Source organism: Lampris incognitus, chromosome 2, assembly GCF_029633865.1.
Source record: "Lampris incognitus isolate fLamInc1 chromosome 2, fLamInc1.hap2, whole genome shotgun sequence".
NCBI classification, from domain to species: domain Eukaryota; kingdom Metazoa; phylum Chordata; class Actinopteri; order Lampriformes; family Lampridae; genus Lampris; species Lampris incognitus.
In genome coordinates, this window is record NC_079212.1 from 107931842 (window position 1) to 107957840 (window position 25999).

General features: G+C 44.3%; 1 protein-coding gene across 1 annotated transcript in view; it reads left to right on the plus strand.

Moving 5' to 3' along the window:
* Positions 1 to 25999, plus strand: part of LOC130108509 (metabotropic glutamate receptor 7) — a 491728-nt gene that overhangs the window by 148413 nt on the left and 317316 nt on the right. The window contains exon 2 of the mRNA XM_056275469.1: positions 22849 to 23065. Coding sequence (XP_056131444.1) covers positions 22849 to 23065 — 217 coding nt within the window. The remainder of the gene's footprint in view (positions 1 to 22848; positions 23066 to 25999) is intronic.

A 25999-nucleotide genomic window follows, 5' to 3' on the forward strand; every position in this document is an offset into this window, starting at 1 on the left:
CCTTACCCGCTGTCGTGTGTGTGGGTGTGTGTGTGTGTGTGTGTGTGTGTGTGTGTGTGTGTGTGTGTGTGTGTGTGTGTGTGTGTGTCCGTTCGCTCGCTAGTGTTTATGTCATCATTTGTGTTTGTTGTGTGTTCAGTGCATCTGTTCAACATGGGTTCAAGGTGTGGTTATACGCTGTGTTGCTTTCTATTTATTTCTGTGTTATCGTCGTTATCAGTGCATGTGTGCATTTTTTATGCATTTTCGTCACCTGTTTAGTTTCATGTAGGGCCGTTTTGTCAGCGTATGGGTGCACAGTGCATAGCATGTGTTATATCAACAAGTAGTTGGCCCAGATACCATAGCAGTTGTGTCACTGGTTTCAGCCATGTCTTGTAGAGTTGCAGTATGTCAGGGTGGTGATATGTACTGGTGCAGACAGAGAGAGAGGGAGAGCGAGAGAGGAGAAAGAGACAAAGATCAGGAGAGTAAATTAGAGAGAGGGGGTAGTGAATGAGGGCGCATGAGAGTAACAAGCAAGATGATGAGTTATAGTGAGCAAGTGTATTTGTGTGTGTGTGTGTGTGTTCGTGTGTGTGTGTGTGTGTGTGTGTGTGTGTGTGTGTGTGTGTGTGTGTGTGTGTGTGTGTGTGTGTGTGTGTGTGTCTGTGTCAAAGAGAGAGAAAGATATTGTTAGTGTTCCAAAGCCTTAGGATCATGATGCTCAAACAACAGAATCAATGAACATCACATCATAGCATGGTAACCGACTAGCCTTAGGACCAGTAGCAGTACCCCCCCCCCCCCAACCAGGCTACATGCAAGGCCGACTGGGTGTTTTGTGGGGCTCAGTGCAGAGTAGATCACGCAGGGCCTGCGGGCCTGCACACACACACACACACACACACGCACACATACATACACAATTTAATCACGGATGTACGTGTGTGCTCTTTTCTCTCGCAGGTGTGTTGTTGAGTGTTTTGAAATGAATAAATTCTCACATAGTTTACATAAGAAATGTACAAGCAGACTTCACATGTGTAAAAACATTCAGTTGACTGAAAACAGCCTACATATTAAACCTAATTAACGGGGGGCTTACGGGCGGCATGATGGCCCAGTGGTTAGCACTGTTGCCTCACGGCAAGAAGGTCCTGGGTTTGAACCCCAGGCCCTCCCAGGTCCTTTCTGTGTGGAGTTTGCATGTTCTCCCCGTGTCTGTGTGGGTTTCCTCCGGTTGCTCCGGTTTCCTCCCACCATCAAAAAGACATGCATGTTAGGGTTACTACTCCTGTTTCTGCCCCTGAGCAAGGCAATGGGAAGAAATAACTGGAGTTGGTCCCCGTGTGCTGCACGGTGGCTGCCCACTGCTCCTAGCTACACAGGATGGGTGAAATGCAGAGTAAATTTCATTTGTATGTATGTACAAAATGACTAATAAAGATTATTCTAATCTGTTCTATTCTTACACTGCTCATAAACAATCCTGGATACTACACAAATGTGAAATTCAACTTACAACCATGGAAGCATTGTGAACATTTAGAGGCATTCATTGAGTGCCTTAGCTTAGCTTCAGGCCTTAGCTTGCTTACTTACTAAATCCTCTTGGCCCACTTGGGAGTACAGGACATCCACCGTGGACCTCACTCTCTTCTGCCCAGTGGCCTTTGCTTCTTGCCAGGAGGTCCAGTAAGATTAAGCCAGGTATGAAAACGGTTGTCTCTTTAAAATGAGTTAAAATGGGGCATCTGGGTAGCATAGCGGTCTATTCCATTGCCTACCAACACGGGGATCAGCGGTTCGAATCCCCGTGTTACCTCCTGCTTGGTCGGGCATCCCTACAGACACAATTGGCCGTGTCTGCAGGTGGGAAGCTGGATGTGGGTATGTGTCCTGGTTGCTGCACTAGCCCCTCCTCCGGTCAGTCAGGGCGCCTGTTCAGGGGGAGGGGGAACTGGGGCGGGGGGTTGGGGGAACTAGGGAGGAATAACATAATCCTCCCATGCGCTACATCCCCCTGGTGAAACTCCTCACTGTCAGGGGAAAAGAAGCAGCTGGCAACTCCACATGTATTGGGGAGGCATGCGGTAGTCTACAGCCCTCCCCGGATCAGTAGACGGGGTGGAGCAGAGACTGGGATGCTCGGAAGAGTGGGGTAGTTGGCCATGTACGATTAGGGAGAAAAGGGTTGGAAAAACAATGTAGCATCAATTACCAATTAGACAAACACTTGAGCTGGAAGAATGTCTTGGTCATTTTTTTTGAAAGATTTGTCAAGAGAAGCCAGGATTTATACCATGAACAGAACGGCCACAGAGTTTAGTCTGATCCCATTCACCGTCCATGTGAGTAGACTAGAGTGTTTAAACCAGCCACGATTCTGCACAGAATACACAATGAGAAACATGCGCAGAAGATTTGCTGAGTAAAGTATAAAAGTTCACTCTCAGAGTACTGTGTAAACCCAGACTCTCTGAGAGGTCTGGAAATTCTCATTCTTCTTCTTTTTTTTTTGTTTGTTCTGTTTTTCAGCCCCTGGCTCACATTTTCTCCCTTTCTCTGTCTCTACTCGCCACATTCTGAGTGTGTGCTATGCAGAGGTCTGGCTACAGGCCTTGGCTGTGGTTTATGATATAGACTACCAATATGATGGACCTACATTTACATATCTATTCATGTATAATTCAGGTACAGACTAATTAAAACAAAAAAAACAAAAACAAAACAAACAAAAATCTGTCTTGTCACGATATTATTTCATAGTTTCTTTGCAGTTTTCAGATTACTTAAGATGGAAAATGTCTTCACTGTTATGTCTGGCCAGCACGGTGGCGCAGGGGTTAGTGCGGTCGCTTCACAACAAGATGGTCCTGGGTTCGAGCCCCGGGGTAGTCCAACCTTGATGGGTCATCCTGGGTCATCCTCTGTGTGGAGTTTGCATTTCCTCCCTATGTCTGCGTGGGTTTCCTCTGGGGGCTCCGGTTTCCTCCCACAGTTCAAAGACTTGTAGGTTAGGTGAATCGGCCGTACTAAATTGTCCCTAGGTGTGTGTGTGTGTGTGTGTGTGTGTGTGTGTGTGTGTGTGTGTGTGTGTGTGTGTGTGTGTGTGTGTGTGTGTGTGTGTGTGTGTTTCGACCCTGTGATGGCCTGGTGGCCTGTCCAGGGTGTCTCCCCGCCTGCCGCCCAATGACTGCTGGAATAGGCTCCAGCATCCCCGCGACCCTGAGAGCAGGATAAGCGGTTAAAATAATGGATGGATGTTATATGTCCCTCATGCATTGTTAATTTTAAGCAAAGAAGGCACTATTCCAATTTGCAGTGGACTGTCAGTTTGACACACAGACCTCATCTTTATCCATCCAAATCACACATAATTTGCATCATTTTAAATTCATCACAGTAGGTTGAGATAATCTTGTGAGGCTGTTGTCCTTTTTAAATGATTTAGGTGGGAAAAGATGGCATTCTTTCTGATATGTAAATTTTGCCCACTATCATAGAAAAGGAGCTCTACAGAATGATATTGCGCCAGATAGCACTAAAATAACATGTTCTGTGAGAACAGACTATAGACTTTAATATAGTTCAATGGAAAATAACTGAGAAGAAATGTGGTTATACATTACATTTGAAAGAAAAATACACATCTTTAAAATCAGCTTGATTCACTTCTTAACATTTGACATTTACAATATCCACAGCTTTGGGGCCATTGGCTTTAGGTTCTCAGTCTCAACCTGCCTTGCTGATGTGGCTAAATCAGTGCTGTCCCAGACAGAGCTTGGTAACTCGTCGGGTCTGGTCTGCTCTTTATGTGAACCACCAAAGGCCTCAGAATGTAATCTGCACCCTTTTAGGATATATAGCGGACAGGGGCCGAGCTTAATCTGGCCTGTGATAGCTAGTGAGCTGGCTCTAATCGCAGGAGACCGGAGTTGTTGTGTTGGCGTCGGGATAGCACTTCCAGAACAAATCACCGAGGGGAGATTCATTGTTAGTGCTGTTATGGAGCAACTATCTCTCTGAAACACGCCCGGCACCGAGCTGAGCGACATTTAAAAACCCCACAGAGAGGTGGGGTGAGAGCCGTGTGTGATAGAGAGGTGTGTGTTTGTGTGTTTATATGTGTTTGTGTGTCTGTGTGATTCTGAGAGCCTGGGGCATATCCACTCAGCAGTCAAGTGTTTCATTGCTGCTTTTACCAGAATGTTTTGCAGTTAGCACTCTGCAGCTGAATGCAGTGAATTCACACCAAGCAGCCAAAGAGCCGACGTGTTGGGTGTGTGCAAGCGTTTGTGTATGTGTATGTGTGTGGTGCTGAGCAGGAAGTATTTGCAGGAGAGCTTGAAAAAAAAAAGATGAATGAATGAATGAATTGCCATTTGGCTGATGATTGCATAATGGGTTCTGGGCAGACCACATCAGATGGATTGCACTGTTCTGGTGGGAGGGAGGGAGGGAGAGAGAGAGAGAGAGAGATGGCAGGGAAAAAGTTAGAGAGAACAAGATAGGGATGAGAATTCAAAACAGTCCATATGACTGAAAAAGAGACTTAAAGAAAAACAAAGTGATACAAAGATACAAGTAAAGAAAGACTGAACAGAAGAATAAACAACTGAAGGAAAGGGTGACAGGAGAAAATGGACTACAAACAAGGAAGTGAGTTTTAGAGCAAGGGATTTGGTTGGCATCGAGAAATATAAAGTCTGTTGCTGAATACATTTCCCACCTGATTTTTTTTTTAACTTCACAACATGAACAAATGAGCTTTATTGATGGCATGCCTCATTACCATAAAACTGAAACCTAATGCTGATGAATGCAGACATCTTGTCAAGCCAGAAAACTGTATACAACTGGATTTTTCAATCTATAATCTTGTCATCAACAAACCAGCTTTGATTCCCACGCAGTGTGTTGAATTTAGATTTTCAGAGCGTGGGTAATCATCACCTCATGACTGGAAATTACAAACTGGCGGTGTGATGCACCTAGTGTTTTAAAACGCATGCAGCATCTGGTTAAGATTTTTTTTTCTTCTTTAAATTCCTTCTCATGATTCCAAGATTGTCACGGAGATCCGAAAAAACCCTCCATCCATCCATTATCCAAACCGCTTATTCTGCTGTCAGGGTTGCGGGGATGCTGGGGCCTATCCCAGCAGTCACTGAGTGGCAGGCGGGCAGACACCCTGGACAGGCCACCAGTCCATCACAGGGCCCACACACATTTACACCTAGGGAACATTTAGTACGGCTGATTCACCTGACCTACATGTCTTTGGACTGTGGGAGGAAACCGGACCAGCCGGAGGAAACCCACGCAGACACGGGGAGAACATGCAAACTCCACACAGAGGATGAGCCAGGACGACCCCTGAGGTTGGACTACCCCGGGGCTCGAACCCAGGACCTTCTTGCTGTGAGGCGACCGCGCTAACCACTGCGCCACTGTGCAGTCCACCCGAACTATGGTAGCACAAAGTAATGTCTGACGCTGTTCTCTGATGATCCTCACTAGGCCGAGTAAAACTGCTCAGTGGAACCGGGGGCACGCCTTTCTATTAAGTGAGGTCATTCAGATCGTAATTCAATCGACAGCGGGGTCATTACGTAAAGACTGATCCAGATCTGAATCCATCACTGTGCCGCTCCTCATCCCCAGTTCACCTTCCCTGATTTTCTTTTAAACTATTCTTCCCTTCTCCCCTCATTCCCTCCCTACTCTCTCCTTTCCCTCCAGCTCCCATCCCCTTCTGCTCTCTTCACCTCTCCTCCGTCTACCTCCTAGCTGCTGCACCTCCCTCCTCCCCTGCTTGCTTTCCTTATTTCTCCTCATCTTTAATTTGTTTATTCTTTCACACTTCACCTCCTTTGTGTTTTTGCCCTTACTCGTTCTTTTCCTCTCTTACGTCTCTCACAGTCTTTCCTCCTCTCCTCTGCCCACCTGCCATACTTTTCCCCTGACCTCTTCCTGTCTTCCTCATCCACCACTTCCTCCTCCTCCTCCTCTGCTCTGTTTCAGCTGACAGCGAGGTGAGAGTTGAGGGCGATGTAGGACAAATGAATTAACAGCATCAGATTAAATAGGATTACTGCACTCATTGGCAGAGAGGGACGCTACAGACCCGATGAATTATGTAAGCATGAGGAGCACCAGCCAGATTTAATGGCGCGCTGCTGGGCAGGAGTGGAGATGGGGGTGTCACATACAAGAGAGCAAGGAACAGCGTGTTATACAGCAGCAAGGAGCACGGCCACATATGGACTACAGAGATCAAACGTGTGTGTGTGTGTGTGTGTGTGTGTGTGTGTAACGTGCATCTGCACATCTGCTCGTGTGAAGACAGGCCTGTGCTTCCCCTTAGCATTTGTGTATGAATCTTATATGTCATCTATTTTGTTTGTAAGTCAAGCTCAGTAGAACTTCAACAAATACAAAACATTAACAATTCATATACAGGGCCATAGATAATCGCAAAGGGCTGCACACTCGTGGCATACACAAATATGTACCATACACCAATGCACACGAGTTTAAAGTGTCCGGAGTGTACCTCACTGGCCTATTATGTTGTGGAAATGTCATAATTACCACCTGCTGTCCACTTCTGCTGTTATGCTGCTGAATAATTCCCTGTCAGTGAAGAGAGAGAGAGAGTGGCGGGGGTGGGGGGATCGAAAGAGGCAAAAAGGAGGATAAAATAATAATGTAGGCATCTGGGTGGCGTGGTGGTCTATTCCATTACCTATCAACAACACGAGGATTGCCGGTTCGAAACCCCGAGTTACCTCCGGCTTGGTCGGGCGTCCCTATAGATATAATTGGCCGTGTGTGTCTGTGGGTGGGAAGCCAGATGTGGGTATGTGTCCTGGTCGCTCCACTAGCGGCTCCTCTGGTCAGTCGGGGCGCCTGTTCAGGGGGGAGGGGGAACTGGGGGGAATAGCATGATCCTCCCACACGCTGTGTCCCCCTGGTGAAACTCCTCTCTGTCAGGTGGAAAGAAGCAGCTGGTGACTCCACATGTATCAGAGGAGGCGTTTGATAGTCTGCAACCCTCCCTGGATCGGCAGAGCGGGTGGAGCAGTGACTGGGATGGCTCGGAGGGTGGGGTAATTGGCCAGGTACAATTGGGGAGAAAATGGGGGAAAAATATAAAAAAATAAATGAAATGAGAATGTAGTAAAACTTTACTTGGACTTGTAAAACTTGGACTCTAACTATTCAGTGCAGAGGCTAGAAAAAGTTAACTTGTGACCTGAAGATCTGAAAGCTCTGAATCCCAGAACAACTTAGGAAGAATCATTTGAGGAAACTGAGAGAGTCGCATAGCACAGTTGTTCCATGTTCTTGTTTTTATTTATTTCAACTGATTTTTCCCCCGCTACCACTGATATTCATATCCCCTCCGTGGTCATTAAAAATTACTCAAGCACTGCTCACCTGTCTTCGCCTACACGACTTTGTGAAAAGTGCAAATAAGCGAGATAGAGAGCAAAATGGGAAGGTGGATTTATCTTCTGTGATAGAAGAGCTCAATACAGATCCTCAGGAGCTCACCCACCGCGAGACTCCCGCCCACTGTATTCCTGAAATCCAGACAGCTGGTTTGACAACAGTGATTTTCATATTGTGGATTATACTTTATCTCTGGCAAAGTATCAAGTGTTGTGTTTTACACCTTACTACACTTTTGTCCCTGATTTTAATCGTGGTCACACCTCACCTTGACAAAATCCTCATGTTAACTGTATGCTATGACCTGGTGAATAAAAGTCAAAAGCAAAAGGCACTCAAGTCAATTTGGATTCTGGTGTCGAAGTCGTAGTCTTCTTTTTACTTTTCTGGGTATTCGCTAAATACCCTGTGATGGACTGGTGGCCTGTCCATGGTGTCTTCCCGCCTGCCGCCCAATGACTGCTGGGATAGGCTCCAGCATCCCGCGACCCGAATTCGGATAAGCGGCTTGGATAATGAGTGAATGAGTGAGGGTATTCACTATTTACATGGTGATGCTGGTTACGTGGCTCGGGTCCTGGGCTGTTCCAGTGGTGTCTGGACACTGCTTGGCATCCTCATCATATTCTTCATATATTTTATCATTCCATTAGAATTTTGTTAATCTCTGTCAATGTTGTCTTGTGTAAATTGTGTTTTATTCTGTACACACAACATCCATTGCACGTTGCCTGTCTTGGGAGAGAGATCCCTCCTCTGTTGCTCTCCCAGAAGTTTCTTCCTATTTTCTCTCCCTGTTAAAGGGTTTTTGAGGGAGTTGTACCTTTTCCGATGCGAGGGTCTAAGGACAGGATGTTGTGTTGCTGTAAAGCCCCTTGAGGCAAATTTGTAATTTGTGATATTGGGCTACACAAATAAAATTGACTTGTCTATTGCATATTGCCATGTTGGTGTTGTTCCTATGTCATCATAATTAATTTTGCTTCAGGATCATCATTGCAACGACCCAATCACGTTGTTGTGATGTCGTGCCTTTACAACTCGGGGCAAAAGACCGGAAAAATACCAAAGCTAACCTAACATAACCTCAACATCAGCCTAACCCTAACGTTAACCCCTAACCCTTACCTTACCCTAACCTTAACCCATTTAACCTAACCAATAGCTAAACCCCGACCTAACCCCACAACCATCTTTTTCCCCAAGCCACAAAGGCATGACAGCACACTGTGATTGGTCCATTACAATGATGGTCCTGGAGCAACATTAATTATGATGCCATAGTAGCAACACCAACACGGCAGTATCAGATACACTATTCTGTATTACATCCCTTATCAGGGCACAACTAGGAATCCAGCACAATGTCTTCTTTCACATAATGGGGGGGCCAGCAAAAATCAAGTGTATTGCTCCCAAAGGAAATCTGGGGTCTCTAAACTAATCTCATCTACCTCTCTTTGACCAGTACAGCTGGATGTAAGAAACTTAACTCCTTAAGCGCTTCTCATCGGCCAGTCATGAAGTGGCCTGATAAAAAAAAAAGTGGTCAGCGGGCAACCCAAAAGGTCCGAACATGTTAAATTGTAAGAATGTGACGCAGCTGATGCTGGAATATACCCTTCTCAATTGAAAATAGCAGTTAAACAAAAATGGGAGACGGTGAGGTACATGCTAGGAAATAGGGGAGAATAAAGGAAAGGAGCCACTTGGCAAGGTGTGGGTGCTCTCCCTTTGTCTGACTACTGTTCAGGTTTACTCAACAAAAAAATGGTACCATCTGTCCCAAAGTTGATGGTAAACAGCTTATTTGATCTGTTTTTGTATGTGAGAGCTGATGCTGTTTTCCAAGCAAGGTGACAACAGCGATGCACCACTTACATGAGCACATAAATACACAGACACATGCACATGAATACCCATGCAAAAACATACACAGACTAAATGCTTACAGTGCAGATGTGCATAAAAATGTTCACCAGCTCGATGAGTCACATGCAGAGAAATGGCCTCTTTCTGGGAGCTTCTGCTTCATCTAACCATGCCTCTGCAGCCTGGAAATGTTATGTTGTGCCTGCATTTGAATGTGTATATCTAATTGTCCACTACCATAAAAGTGTATGTTTGTGTACCTGCCTTCTAACATGAGAAAGGGAAGAAGAGAGAGAGCAGAGAGACATAAAAAGAGATGGGGAAAGAGTGAGAGGTTGTAATGCAATGAAATCAGTGATTTTTTTTTTAAACTCAGCTCTAGGGGTCATTATGATTAGGTCTCTCTCTCGCTCTCTCTCTCTCTCTCTCTCTCTCTCTCTCTCTCTCTCTCTCTCTCTCTCTCTCTCTCTCTCTCTCGCTCTCTCTCTCTCTCTCTTTCTCTCTCTCTCACACACATACACACACGCACACACGCACACGAACCATGTGACTCAATGAAGCTGATATCGGTAGACCTGTGCTTGCATGTTCGCTGTGACTCATATGACTGATGTGCACAGTAGATCAGTTCCAGAAATAGACATTAATGACTTAATGCTTTACTCAAGTATGAACTTGTAGATTTTTGCTTTTCCAGGAGAATCTTTTTCATTTTCCCTACACGTATAACACTATATTTTACAGCCTTGAATGATTATCATAATACCCTCTGTGCAGAATCAGGTGTTTCTGAATTATGCATTGTTAATGGATATGAAGCATATTAATTTTTTTGGCAAGTTACAGTTTTAATATTCAAGCCCACACACATTAACTGTAACAACATTTCTCTTTTCTATGACACATTACATTAATATATTTTGTGTGTGTTACCCTCACTGCGCCAGAGGCCTCAGTTAGAGACAAGCACAGTTACAACAAGTTATGTTCTAGGTTGTGTTTTTATGGTTGGATCCATATCATGCAACTGTAGACTCCCCAACCCACCCTCCAAGTCAAGTCAAGTCGAGTCAATTTTATTTGTGTAGCCCAATATCACAAATTACAAATTTGCCTCAATGGGCTTTACAGCAACACAACATCCTGTCCTTAGACCCTCGCATCGGATAAGGAACAACTCCCTAAAAAAAAAACTTTAACAGGGAGAACAAATAGGAAGAAACCTCAGGGAGAGCAGCAGAGGAGGGGTCTTTCTCCCAAGACGGACAATGTGAAATGGTTGTTGTGTGTACAGAATTTACATAATACAACATTGAAAGAGGACACACATACAAATACACTGGTTAGAATATGTGAACCACACACAGTATTATTACTGATGAGTGAGTGATGTCCGCTCAGTGCTGCACTACTGGTTCCCCTGTGCTCTTAACCATATGTCCTGCGTAAGACCTGTCAGCTTGATTTGGTTCAGAGATCACACTGTCTTCAAACCGCACCAGATGTGGCCTGCTGGCTAATTAGAGGAGAGTGAAGAGTCCTGCTGCAAATGGAGAAATAACATAATGGCGAGAATCAGAGATGGAAGGAGCAAAAACAAGCGGGAAGGAGAAAAGAGGGTTGAGGGGGTAAGTTGAAGGGAGAGGGGAATAAGTGGGGCTTGATTGTCTATCTGGACTAACAAGAAACCTTAGGTCTGCTCTGGGGCTTATAGGTGGAGGCGTGCATATGCTCTCAAATGCGCTAATATACACTGCTCAAAAAAATAAAGGGAACACATAAGCAATGCAATGTAGCTCCAAGTCAATCACACTTTTGAGATATCAACCTGTCCAGTTACGAAGCAACACTGATTTGTGAATCAATTTCACCTGTTGGTAAATTGTCTAATTTCCACCAGGTGGAAATTAGACAATTTGCAAGACAACCCCTATAAAAGGAATGGATTTGCAGGTGGTGGCCACAGACCATTTGCCTGTCCTCATCTTTTCTGGCCGATCTTTGGTTAGTTTTTCATTTTGCTAGTGCCCTCACCACTAGAGGTGGCATGAGGCGGTATCTGCAACCTACAGAAGTTGCTCAGGTAGTGCAGCTCATCCAGGATGGCACATCAATGCGTGCTGTGGCAAGAAGATTTGATGTGTCTCCCAGCACAGTGTCCAGAGCATGGAGGAGGTACCAGGAGACAGGCCAGTACACCAGGAGACGTGGAGGGGGCCACAGGAGGACAACAACCCCGCAGCAGGACCGCTATCTGGTCCTTTGTGCAAGGAGGAACAGGAGGAGCACTGCCGGAGCCCTACAAAACGACCTTCAACAGGCCACTAATGTGCAGGTTTCTGCTCAAACAGTGAGAAACAGAATGCATGAGGATGGTATGAGGGCTCGACGTCCACAATTGGGGCCTGTGCTCACAGCCCAACACCATGCAGCCCGATTGACCTTTGCCAGAGAACATCTTGGTTGGCAGATTTGCCATTGGCGCCCTGTGCTCTTCACAGATGAGAGCAGGTTCACACTGAACACATGTGACAGACGTGAGAGAGTCTGGAGACGCTGTGGAGAACGTTCTGCTGCCTGCAACATCCTCCAGCATGACCGGTTTGGCGGTGGGTCAGTGATGGTCTGGGGAGGCATATCCTTGGAGGGCCGCACAGACCTCTACGTGCTAGCCAGAGGTACCATGACTGCCATTAGGTACCGGGATGAGATCCTCAGACCCATTGTCAGACCATATGCTGGTGCAGTGGGCCCAGGGTTCCTGCTCATGCATGACAATGCTCGTCCTCATGTGGCCAGAGTGTGTCAGCAGTTCCTGTATGTCGAGGGCATTGATGCTATGGACTGGCCTGCACGTTCCCCAGACCTGAATCCAATCGAGCACCTCTGGGACATCATGTCTCGTACCATCCGCCAACGCGATGTCGCACCACAGACTGTCCAGGAGTTGACCAATGCCCTGATCCAGGTCTGGGAGGAGATCCCTCAGGAGACCATCCGTCGTCTCATCAGGAGCATGCCCAGACGTTGTAGGGAGCGCATACAGGCACGTGGAGGCCACACACACTACTGAGCCTCATTTTGAATCGTCTTGAAGAATTTCCACAGAAGTTGGATCAGCCTATGTTTTCATTTTCCACTTTGATTTTGAGTATGATTCTGAATCCAGACCTTAATGGGCTAATGATTTTGATTTACACTGATCATTCTTAGGTTATTTTGCTCTAAACACATTCCTCTGTCTAATAAATAAAGATTTTCAGCTGAAATATTTCATTCATCGAGGTCTATATTGTGTTTTTAGGTGTTCCCTTTATTTTTTGAGCAGTATAGTATGCTCATATGCCTGCAGAGACGGGCACAGATGCACATGGTTGTAAATGTTCCCATATATATTAACACACTCTCACACACATCCCCGATTCGTAACACACATTGATATTACTGCACGTGCACGCACACCCATGGAGGATGTCTGTATGCCTTTTCTCTTGCCAGGACTTTGTCGCTGTCTTGACCCCCCCCACACACACACACACACACATGCAAAACCTCACTTACAGAAAAAAAACCCACACACACACATGCTCAAAGAGGGATATACAAACACAACGGTGTTTGTATTCATATACACATTTTCTCACTTTATTCTTATTTCTGTCTTCCTCACTGAAACATGCAAACATGCACACACACTCCAACACTATTTAATTTGTGTAATTAAGGTTCAGTGTTGACTTGTTGGAGAGCAGGCAGCTCTGGTCGCCATGGTAATTAGAAAAGCTCATGCTGATAATCCCTTGCCTCCGCCTGTGATTCTTTTTTTTCTTTTTTTTTTCTTTAAGCCACTCAAACAGCCACCTACACACACACACACACAGATGCACGCTCACACACACACACAAACACACACGCACACACACAGATGTACGCTCACACACACACACAGATGTACGCTCACACACACACACAGATGTACGCTCACACACACAGACACACACACACACACACACACACACACACACACACACACACACACACACACACACACACACACACACACACACACACACACACACACACAGATGTATGCTCACACACACACACACACAGATGTACGCTCACACACACACAAAAGTTGCAGTTCATCATAAGGGACCACTAAGTCTTGAGCTTTCACAGTAAGAGGTAATTTTCCTCTTTCAAGCCCTCTTAGAATGTCATGCCTTTATTGTATGAAACATAAACCCCTTTTTAAATTTATTAACTTATATGTTTTATACATTATGTTGTCATTTTTATGTTTTCTATCCATAGAAAACAAAATGATTGCATAAATAGCAAATATATTTATAGTATAAAATGGTGTTTGAGCGCAATCATGTTTGATATAAATGAATGAATAAGAATAATAAGCATACATACGAAAAATATAAAACATCAAAATTGAGAACTCATAAGTTTCACATGATCTTTTTTGCATGGAGCCAAACTCTGATCCCCAGTCATTTGACTCCCATGTAGGTTCATGCCGCATGTAGGTTCTTCACTCCATGATCTTACGGTGCGACCCCATAGAGAAAGACATGTCAGCCTCTCTCTGTGGTATATGTGACCCAAATTTCACTAGCCACTAGCAATTCCAGCCACCACAAATCATACAGGACTTTTCCTGGCAAACACACACTCATTTAATAGACGTCAGTGTGCAAGGGACGGTCAATAACTTCAAATCCTCTGTGAATGAAGCAAAAAAAAAACAAACGTTAAGATAGAAATGTCAATAACTGTTCCCGGTATCACTACGGCCACCTAGCCTGTTTTCTGTCTGTCGCTGTCTTTCTCTCTTTCACTCACTTTCTCTCAGTGAATGACTTGCTCTGTTTCAGAGAGAGAGAGAGAGAGAGAGAGAGAGAGAGAGAGAGAGAGAGAGAGAGAGAGAAACCTCTGGCTCCTGAATCAATCTTAGATCCATATCTCTCTCTCTCTCTCTCTCTCTCTCTCTCTCTCTCGCTCTCTCTCTGCTACCCTCTCTCTTTGTGTCACTCTGTCATAATCTTCTTATTCCCTTCCCTGTTTCTCACTCTCTGCTCTCAACCATCGCCACCAGTCTCTTCTCTCTGTCTGTCTCGGATCAATGTTAGGCTTAGCCGTTGTCACCTTTCAGCTCAGGTTGTGTTTCTCTCTCCCCCCTCCCTCACCTTTTGTCCTGGAGCACTGCAAGCTTTAGCCGTCGTCACATTCTGTCTCCGCTTGTGTTTTGTTAGAGTCGTCAAGGTCCTGACCTTGTTTCACCTGTTTGAGGCAGGAGAAAGAGGGCCCACAGGAGGAGGCATCATGGAGGAAGAGGGGGATGACTGTTCCCTGCCAGGTTATGTTCTGAATCACAGCTTGCACAAGTCTTTCTGTTTCCCTTTTCTCCGTCTCTTTTTGTCAAACTTGATCCAGTACAAGGGGAAGATGTGAACTTTGGTCCTCTACCCTTCATGAAATAAAGTGGGAGAGAGAGAGAGAGAGGAGAGAGAAAGAGAGAGATTGTGCTTTAATGGGATCCGTTATTTTTGTTCTTCGGTGTTTTATACCTCATGTCACCGATACATTGTCCTTCACGGCGGGTTGCCTTATTTATCTCCTCCTTCCTCCGCTCCTCCACTCTTCCCCTAAGCACTAAGATGACCTTTTCAACTCAGCAATTCTACCACTGTTTCTCAGTGATATCTCTAAACTTCTTTGACCTGAATATATATGCTACCTTATTCCCTGCCTGCTTCAAATACCCCAGGCTTGGAGAAGTAAAGCGTAGGGTTTTGTTTTACTTTGTTTTGTTTTTCCCATGGAGTTATTCCTCATCTGAATCGAGGGCGCAAGGATAGAGGATGTCATTCATTGTAATTCACTGCATCTATCTGTTTCTCACTGTGTAAATGTAAAGCCGTCTGAGACTGTAGCTGTGAATCAGAGCTATACAAATAAACTTTACTTGACAACCTTCTCACTCCCTCTGTCCCAACCTCGGTTTACGCTGGTATCCTCACAACAGGGAACCGTGGGATCTTCTCCCTCGGTAGCTTCACCAGGTGGTTGTTCACAGTGTCCATCGGAGACCCCTGGGCACTTTGCGGACGAGACACTCCTGCACTGTCAGTGAGGTCAGTCCAGTCTGCTGTGTACATAGGCTCTAAAAGGATTTTCCAAACCCCTTTAGCCCCTAACGCAACTGTAGATTTTCCAACTTTATGATGCACAGTCCTCTCATGGGGTGTTGGCTAAGGGTGGCAGATGGTGCTTCTCTCCCCCCCCCCCCGACAAAGTGCCAGACATAGCGAGAGTGAGAGAGAGAGAGCGAGAACAAGTCTGACCTTGAGACAGCCACCCAGTCTTTAAAGAGTAACTAAACCCTAGACTATTTTAATGACATGGCTGACATCTACAAGTTAATAACCGTGTGAAATTTAAAAAGGAAAATCCCAGGCCGGTTTTGATACTCTGTGGTGTTAGCATAGCAGCATAAACACAGCTATAGCTAGTAAAATTGAAAATGGGTCTGTTGGATGTAGGTGTGGTAAAGAACCAGCATTGGCAGTACTAACTTGACAACTGTCAGTGCTGGCTCTGTCCATCTGTGAATGCTGATAGGTGTGTTGGTACACCTAAATCAAACAGATCCATTATTCATTTTCAATTGCTGCAGTTTTGTTTATCCTGCTGTGCTAACATCACAGAGTACCAAGAGCAGGCTGGCTTGTTTTTAACCTTTAGACATTTTTCAACATGTAGATGTCAGCAGTGATGACTGGTGGTGATATTGGATGGGTGGGCATTGCACCCATCAACACTGCAGCAACAGCAGCAGCACAACCATGATACAAAGTTACAGAAACAACACTTTATACCTTGTTATAGCAAGTGCTGTACAACACCATAGAGAAGTACCTACAAGAATGGCCTGATGCCAAAAAACTCTCTCTCTCTCTCAATTCAATTCAATTCAATTCAGTTCAATTCAATATTTGCTTTATTGGCATGACATACGTTTTTGTACACATTGCCGAAGTTTGTAAAACAACAGCACAACAACAACAATGATTGTAATAACAGCAGCAACAACAATGATTATGATATCCAACAACAACAATGGCAATAGGTGCCGTCAGCCACTGTCTCTCAGGTTGTGGCAGGAATATTTAAATCTTGCTGCAATGCTCGCCGCTGGCCCCCCTCCCAGGACCACCCGCAGCTTACCTGCGTCACCCATTTTCTGGTACTCTGGAATCACATGTTCCAGCTCCTTCACAAAAGCCCGTCGCTGTTTTTCAAATTTTTCACATTTAAGGAGAAATTGCACCTCTGTCTCCACATATTCGTTGCTCTTTTGGCAACCACATCTTTTTATGTCTCCCCTTTTCAATGGCTAGACTGTGGTCACTGAGCCTGTATTTGGTGAGGATCTGTCGCTGCTTCCTGTCTCTGACAGTTAAGAGGTATTCTTCCAAATCATAGTTTGTTTTTAGGGCCCGATAGACTTCTAGTTTGTTTTGAGTTTTGATTTCAGCATTCCAATGTTTCAAATAATTGTTCTTGCTTTGTTTTATAGCTGATTTATCCTCATGTTGTTTGTTTTATAGCTGATTTATCCTCAGGTTTGTTTGTTTCATAGCTGATTTATCCTCAGGTTTGTATTTTTTATAGCCTGATTTATCGTAATGTTTGTATTTTTTATAGTCTGATTTATCGTAATGTTTGTTTGGAATGCAGTGCTGGCCTAAGGTTGGTTGGTTTTAGTATTTCTTAAAGGGTTAGTGAGTCTCAGAACCAGCCTCTTCAGGGGACTCTTTTCGGGGTTCCGTTCTTGGGGTTTTCAGAGCTTTAAAGTGCAATGTATTTGTTGGGCTTGTATTTAAGTGCATCCATGAATTTAGATGTAACCCTGTGGTTAAATTATAGGCCTTAGATATATTATATTGCACTATTAGATAAGAGTTTGGCCTATGTTTGTTATTTTCTTTACCTTTTGAATATGAATATATTATATTGTTGATATTGTTCTGCAATACAGTTGTTTACCAATGTGAAATACATTTACTTTTATTGTTGAAAACTTACCATTGTTGTGATTGGTTGGCTGTGGAGAGAATAACTTACCTTGAATGTGATTGGTTGAGAGGGCAGCGGGGAACGTCAGCGGAAGAGACTGAACTGGGAGAGAAAGGAGGTCACTCGTCCCTTGTGTGAGCAAAACGGAGCAGTTTGATATGGAGTGTTATATGCTACTTTGCGGTGAGAGAAATGTAATTGAAGTTTAGTGAACAGTGATGTGTGCGGGTGTCTGACCGAGACCCATCCCGGGAACTGTTTGTGTGGACTGGGGAGACAAACTGACTACTCGTCAGTCCCACATGTGGACCCAGCGACGTTACGGAGCGAGCTAGCCAGTCGGTGTTCGTTGCTTGCGCAGCAAGACGCGCGAATGGACTGGATGCGGTAAGGGGCTTGCCCCACAGTGAGTCGGGCCGTCTTCTAGTTTAGCGAAGTAACGTTATCAGTTACAGTGTAGTGTTGTGTTCATGCGACCATCGAGGAACGCAGAAGGAGTCCTCTGTTGCCGTGTTGTGCTGCCGAGGCGAGCGCACGGTTCGACCGTGAGATGGTGCTAACGGCTAACTAGCCAGTTAGCTAGGAGGGCTGCCTGCCTGACGTTCGCTGGTGCGCTGCGGCGGGAAGCGCGAGACGAAGAGGAGCATTCATTCTTTGTGAGTACAAGCTGGATGTGCGGGCTCCCAAGGGGAGCGAAGAGGGCTGTTTAGGGCCCCAACGTACCCAATAAAGAAACAGGCCTGCAACTGGGGGTTGACTTTCTTTTATTTTTATTGCCGGCTTAGTTATAGGGTTGTTGAGCTGTATGCTAATGTGTTGGTCTGATTCATTTGTGTGTATATGAATGCAGATGCGTGTTAGCCATTGAGGCTTATTACTTTAATTCATTCTAATAATTATTACTCATAATACATTTGTATATATAATTATATGTACCTGTGTGAGTGTGGATTATTCATGTGTGTTTATTCCTGTGGTGTCTAGGCTATGGTAAGTGACATGTTGAGTTAGCCTTGAAGGGGCCGTCCACCATATTTTACAACCTTAAAGGGCTAGTCCACCTTTTTACTGGAAGTAACCTAGTGACACCCAGAGATGTGTGTAGACCATAGTATGTAACCTTAAAGGGCTAATACACCATATTTTAGAACCTTAAAGGGCTAGTCCACCGTTTTAATATAAGTTACTCGGTGACACATTGAGGTGTCTAGACCATGTTAGATTGCCTTAAAGGGGTCATATGCCATATTTAAGTGCCTTAAAGGGATAGTCAACCTTTTTAGTTGAAGTTACCAGATGACACTGTAAGACATTTAAAGCCTTTAGAACATACTTTAAACACATAAGAAGCGAAGTTAGCATACTTCAATAGTTTATTGGATACCGAGTTGTATAGAGAACTCAGGAGCGTTGTCCTTGACAGTTAAAAGGGATAGATAGCGCTACATAGAGATCTTTTTTGTACATTTATCAATAATGGAAACCGGCTAAATTCTGCCCTACATGCGTTGTTTGGTGTTTTCCTTTGTATTTTCAGCTACAGAATTCAGCATGTAGGGTTTCTGCTGGATGCTTGTCCCATCTAGTGTAGCTGGAAAGACTGAGTGGACCCCATACCTCACTTCCATATAGCGCAATGGGCAGAATTACACTATCAAACAGTTTGCACCAGATCAAGATTGCTATATCAATGTTAAAGAATTTATTTTTAATTGCATACACACACACACACACTCTCTCTCTCTCTCTCTCTCTCTCTCTCTCTCTCTCTCTCTCTCTCTCTCTCTCTCTCTCTCTCTCTCTCTCACACACATGCATGATTAATCATGAATTAAATTATTCATGAATGAATCATGTGGGTAGTGTTTGCTCTTTTTAACTGCTAAGATTTACTTCATTTCTTGTGAACAGTCTGACTTCTTATATGCTACTGTATCACTGCATAATACAGTACATGTGTTACATGTACAAGATACGTGTTTTAATGTGATATCAAATATTAGGACTGTAGTGAAAAAGAAGTGAAAATAAAATCAACAGATTTTCAAAATATTTGCTCTCCATTTCCAAATTATCAAAAATGGATTGGATGGTTGAGCTGGTTCACCAAGGTGAAGGGGTTGTTCATCTTGTTCATCTTTAAGTAAACTGTTAGTGCAGGAAAAAAAAACAAAACAAAACAAAAAGCAAAACAGAAAACTACTATACTGTGTAGTGTCAAAATAACAACAGTTTAAACTGCCGGGAAATTGCAATTTAAGGGAAGTGGATATTTTCCGATTTTTTTTTTTTTTTTTTACAAATTGGGCTACTGTATGTCTAGAAAACATATCTATGACTTTTGTTTTACCAAATGTTGTTTGGTTTCAAATAATTTGGTTTCCGGTGCTCCACTCCCACCTGTACTGAAACAGGGTCATTAATGATGACCCTGTTTTGACTCATGAATAATGACATGATGGCATTATTCATGAGTCGCTGGCCCTGGTTGGCTGGCAGGATGGCTGGACCTGCCCCTTACCTTGACAGAATGATGGCTGCTCAACCACAGGCCACAGTGTCCTTGGCATGAGCAGTAGATGTCTGCATCGGGTAAAGAGGAGGTCTAAGCCCACCTGTGCCTGATGTCATTATGTCCCTACCCACACCTAGTGGTAACCTAGGGCTTCCTAGCTTACCGCTAGGCTTTGTAATGTGTTTTTTTTTTTTTTTTTTTTGGTAAAGATTTCCTACAGATTTGCTCAGCAGTCCCTCAGCACAACACATACAAAAATTGTATCAGGTTAAGGATTTTGTGTGTGTGTGTTAGAGAGAGAGTGAGCACTGAGTGTGGGGAAGCTGCAGCATCTGTCCCTGCAGGCCAAATGAGGTGGCCTTAGTGGCATCTCGAGTCAGAAGCTATAAAACTTTAAATACATTTCTGCTACATTTCAAGGACATCCTGATTAAACCGGCACACTTCGGTAGAGACCCCAGGCGCTGAGGATGTGCCCTCATGTTATATATCCGAAACTATGTCTTTTCTGTCCACGCTGCTGTAATTTTACTAAACAGTGTATTGAACCCTGGAACCCTGAACATTTAATGGGAGTGTCAGTATTTTTTGCAAGGTGCTCTTCATCTTTTTTATGTTCTCCGTTCTTGGACTGACTTGACTTGACTTGGATCTTCACTGTGTAAGCTCTGCTTTTGTGAAGTGTGCTGTGAATGAGTTTGGACTAATTTGATATGATTTTTTTTTTAACGTGATAAATGCATGGGTGTCAATGGAGAACTTAGCTGTTCTCTCAGTTCCTGGAAAGTTTTTTTTTTAAGGTTTACGCAGAAACCTTAATAAAACCTCAAACGTGGTTACATATATGTTTTGTCACAAATGGATAATCAAGTACATCCCTCTCCACAACATTCTTAGTGAAGTCAATTAAATCATTAGAATCTTCTAGACACTTAAATAACAGAACAAAGATTAGAATTAATTGACCCCGTCAGTCGTCATAATAATGTAATGCCACTACAGCTTCCCCGGTGTTTGAATAAACAATTAGCGTAGGCCTTCATTGTTTGTCACATCTAGTCATGCTGTTAGTTATTTACAGAGAGCTTTTAACAACTTGCTTTGTCACAAAGTGGTTTATTAAACCAAGTGGCACCAAATCATAAAACAAAGATAATGAAAAACAAAGGACTGAATATGTGTGTGTGTGTGTGTGTGTGTTTGTACAGGGTGCATGCAAACACTTTTAAGTGGGTGCTAAACAATTAAGCAAAACCAAGGCAGTGGGCTGGAGGATTAAGTTATTAAAGACTGCAGGTGACTCCTAAGGTCGGTCATGCTGAATAGAGTGCGCTGAAGTCTATATTTTAATATCGGGGCAGTTTCTGATTTACTGACAAAGCTAGGAAGCTTCTTTGCGAGGGAGCGAGCTCTTGAGAAAGCTCTAATTCCAGCTGTTTCTTTCTTGAATGCAGAGAACAGGCATGAAAAGGAGTCCTCTGAACCATTTTGAGCACTCAAATCAGTAATATTCCCAGACACGGGGTTATTTGTCAGAAAGAAGATTCAACATTTCAACATTTCAACACTGTCCATACTTCTATCAAGACCTATATGTCAAGGTCCATGTAAATGACCCCTGAAAGTCAGAGGAGATCGAAAGGGTAATTAGAAGAAATATCTTTTGGCAGATTTATAATTTAAATGCTTTTTTTTTCTTTTTTTCTTGGAGAATTCTATTTAACTTTTGTTGGCCAATAGAGAAAAAAAGACTTTGATGGCGAGGGATCAAACAATCCCTGACCTCACTCAGAACGTGTGTAATTACCCTGAGCACCTTTACTGTTTGCTGTGTCAAACTCATTTTCGAGAAAGAAATTTACTTGCATCCTGTCAGAGATAATGCACTTATACTCATGGACATTTTCAGTTATGATGTACGGATAATAGAGTGGCTTTAGCTGGGAGGGAAAGTCATGATCTCCCCCACCTAAATACTTTGCCTGGGTAAATATGCCGGAGTTCCACATGTTGAACATGTTTCTGTGAAGTGACAATTTCCAAATAAAACTTTTCTACCATTTTCTCTTGCATTTTTCTACCAAACTGATTTGGTAGCTTGATTGTTTTTTTGTTTTTGTTTTTAATATCCATATGGGCACATTAAAATGAACCAGCCCCCAGCAGAACTACACATTTAAAATGTAAACCTGTTCTGCAACACTTAAATTTAAACATAGTTTTTTTTTTTTTACATGAGTAAGTTTTTATATGAAAATATGATCTACATGGAGCAAATAAAGAAATCACCGCACTGGAATAGGCGGATTGTAATATGTTCACTTTACTGCACATTTACAGGTCCGGCTTACAAGCAATGTGAAACATTATTTCCTCCCTCTCTCATTTCTTTAAGGCTTCCATCATGACATCATTGATTGTGTTAGATTGCTTGACCTCTCTCTGCCCTCTTTTTAAAACCTGTGTCAATGAAGATTTGCTGGGTAAACAAGCTCCATCCAACCTGGCTGATATACACATAGTTACTCACAAGTATAGTTAGTTACTCACAGGTTTCAGAGCTGACACCTTCCTTTGGATAACCACCAAAGAAAACCCACTACACGAGTTGGGATTCAGTGTTTAGTAGGTTAGTGCCTTGCTCAAAGGCACCTTAACTGGGGAGTCAGGGTTTAGTGGATTAGTGCCTTGCTCGAAGGCATCTTACTGTAATTCCTGCTGCAATAGAAATATTATATACTCCCTCTCATGCATACATTTTTTTTTTCTTGCTGCAATGGCCACAAGATCGCCGAGCTAATCTGTTAAGCACCCACCTATTTCTTACTCTCACTTTTGAAGTCTTCCCTCAAAAGTAAATGACTCTGCGTGTTCATCCATACTTACCCCTCTCTTTCCATTCCCCTCTTTTCTTTCTCAAGATCCCCCAAATTAGCTACGCTTCCACGGCCCCCGAGCTGAGTGATGACCGACGTTACGACTTCTTCTCCCGTGTGGTGCCCCCTGACAGCTTCCAGGCCCAGGCCATGGTGGACATCGTGAAGGCCATGGGCTGGAACTACGTGTCCACCGTTGCATCAGAAGGCAGCTATGGAGAGAAGGGGGTGGACGCGTTCATGCAGCTCTCCAGAGAGGCAGGTAAGTCTGGTCGTGACAGCAGAAACATCAGTTCAATTCCAAGTCAACTGTAAGGCCGCTCTGATGGCAGGGTGGAATAAACCGCCGTTCTTGCAATCCGCTCGTCATGTGGCTGGGAGGTTCATATCCCAGACTCGCCTTAACTGGTCATGGCCAGAGCGTCCACGGGGTAAGGCATTCATTAGGCCGAGGGATAGTGGGTGTAGATCGGTGTTGTGTGCGGGGACTCGTCGTTCTCCAGTGACCCCTCTGGCCCATCCGGGCACCTGCAGCCAAGCAACCGAAAGCATTCTCCCTACGTCTCCTTCACGGCCTGAAGGTAATGCAATCTATGCGAGGCTTCAGTGTGTAAACTAGCGAGAGCAGCTGACACGAGTTTTAAGGAAGCTGGTGTTAGGACCATCTCCTTCCTGTGGAAATGTGAGCCAAGGGGAGTTATTCGACAAGAGTTCCAGCCATATGCCATTGGGTAAATCGGGTGGGATAAGGGGAAAAGCTAGAAATAAAATTATAAATAAATAAACAAGTCAACTGTAAGAATGACCAGTTAATATAAATGAGAGTGTTTGTGTATCCAGGTAAAGATGCATCCGCCGTTCACCAGTGTTTGATCTGGGCTATGTCAATGCGTCATTACTACTACTACTACTACTTTTGGCTGCTCCCGTTAGGGGTTTCCACAGCGGATCATCCATTTCTTCTTGTCTTCTGTGTCTTCCTCTGTCACACCAGCCACCTACATGTCCTCCCTCACCAAATCCATAAACCTCCTCTTTGGCCTTCCTCTTTTCCTCTTTCCTGGCAGCTCCATATTTAGCATCCTTCTCCCAATATACCTAGCATCGCTGCTCTACACATGTCCAAGCCATCTCAATCTTGCCTCTCTTGCTTTGTCTCCAAACCGTCCAACTTGAGCGGTCCCTCTAATATAATCGTTCCTAATCCTGTCCTTCTTCGTCACTCCAAGTGAAAATCTTAGCATCTTCAACTCTGCCACCTCCAGCTCCGCCTCCTGTCTTCTCGTCAGTGCCACTGTCTCCAAACCATATGACATAGCTGGTCTCACAACCATCCTGTAAACCTTCCCTTTAACTCTTGCTGGTACCCTTCTGTCGCAAATCACTCCTGACATTCTTCTCCACCCTCTCCACCCTGCCTGCACTCTCTACTGCACTCCCTGTTACTTTGGACAGTTGACCCCAAGTATTTAAACTCATATGCCTTCGTCACCTCCAATCCTTGCATCCTGACCATACCACTGTCCTCCCTCTCATTCACGCATAGGTTTCCCTTCTTGCTCCTACTGACTTTCATTTCTCTTCTCTCCAGTGCATACCTCCACCTCTCCAGGCTCTCCTCAACCTGCACCTTACTCTTGCGACAGATCACAATGTCATCCGCAAACATCATCGTATGTCAATGCATCATTGGTCCCCTAAAAATCATAAATGACCCTCTGGGCCCGATTGGCCCCTCAGAATGACCAGGGAAAATAATGAAAAGATTTTATAATAAGAAATATCAGGGTGGTGGTTGTTGCTGAAGTATTGTTTTTCTTTCAGTCAGTGGGTGAGGGATTTAACTTTTGAGTGTCCAAGAGATGAGGCTACAGGAAGGAAGAGAGTGTTAAGTTGGCAATTTTTCTTTTTTAGCAGTGCTGTGATGTATAATTGTATTGTTTGGTGGGATGTAATATTACTATAATTAATAATAGTTATTTTTCTGTTGTACTAAGTTGCTTTTACTTTTAAAATGCTTGTACTACTACTACTACTACTTTCGGCTTCTCCCGTTAGGGGTCGCCACAGCGTATCATTCGTTTCCATTTCTTCCTGTTTTCTGCGTCTTCCTCTGTCACACCAGCCACCTGCATGTCTTCCCTCACCACATCCATAAACCTCCTCTTTGGCCTTCCTCTTCTCCTCTTCCCTGGCAGCTCCATATTCAGCATCCTTCTCCCAATATACTCAGCATCTCTCCTCCACACATGTCCAAGCCATCTCAATCTTGCCTCTCTTGCTTTGTCTCCAAACCGTCCAACTTGAGCGGTCCCTCTAATATAATCGTTCCTAATCCTGTCCTCCTCCGTTACTCCCAGTGAAAATCTTAGCATCTTCAACTCTGCCACCTCCAGCTCCGCCTCCTGTCTTTTCGTCAGTGCCACTGTCTCCAAACCATATAACATAGCTGGTCTCACAACCATCTTGTAAACCTTCCTTTTAACTCTTGCTGGTACCCTTCTGTCGCAAATCACTCCTGACACACTTCTCCACCCACTCCACCCTGCCTGCACTCTCTTTTTCACCTCTCTACTGCACTCCCCGTTACTTTGGACAGTTGACCCCAAGTATTTAAACTCAAATGCCTTTGTCACCTCCACTTCTTGCATTCTGACCATTCCACTGTCCTCTCGCTCATTCACGCATAGGTATTCCGTCTTGCTCCTACTGACTTTCATTCCTCTTCTCTCCAGTGCATACCTCCACCTCTCCAGGCTCTGCTCAACCCGCACCCTACTCTCGGTACAGATCACAATGTCATCCGCGAACATCATCATCCATGGAGACTCCTGCCTGATCTTGTCCGTCAACCTGTCCATCACCATTGCAAACAAGAAAGGGCTCAGAGCCGTTCCTTGATGTAATCCCACCTCCACCTTGAACCCATCTGTCATTCCAACCGCACACCTCACCATTGTCACACTTCCCTCATACGTATCCTGCACCACTCCTACATACTTCTCTGCAACTCCTGACTTCCTCATACAATACCACACCTCCTCTCTCGGCACTCTGTCATAAGCTTTCTCTAAATCTACAAAGACACAATGCAACTCTTTCTGGCCTTCTCTATACTTCTCAATCAACATTCTCAAAGCAAACATCGCATCTGTGGTGCTCTTTCGTGGCATGAAACCATACTGCTGCTCGCTGA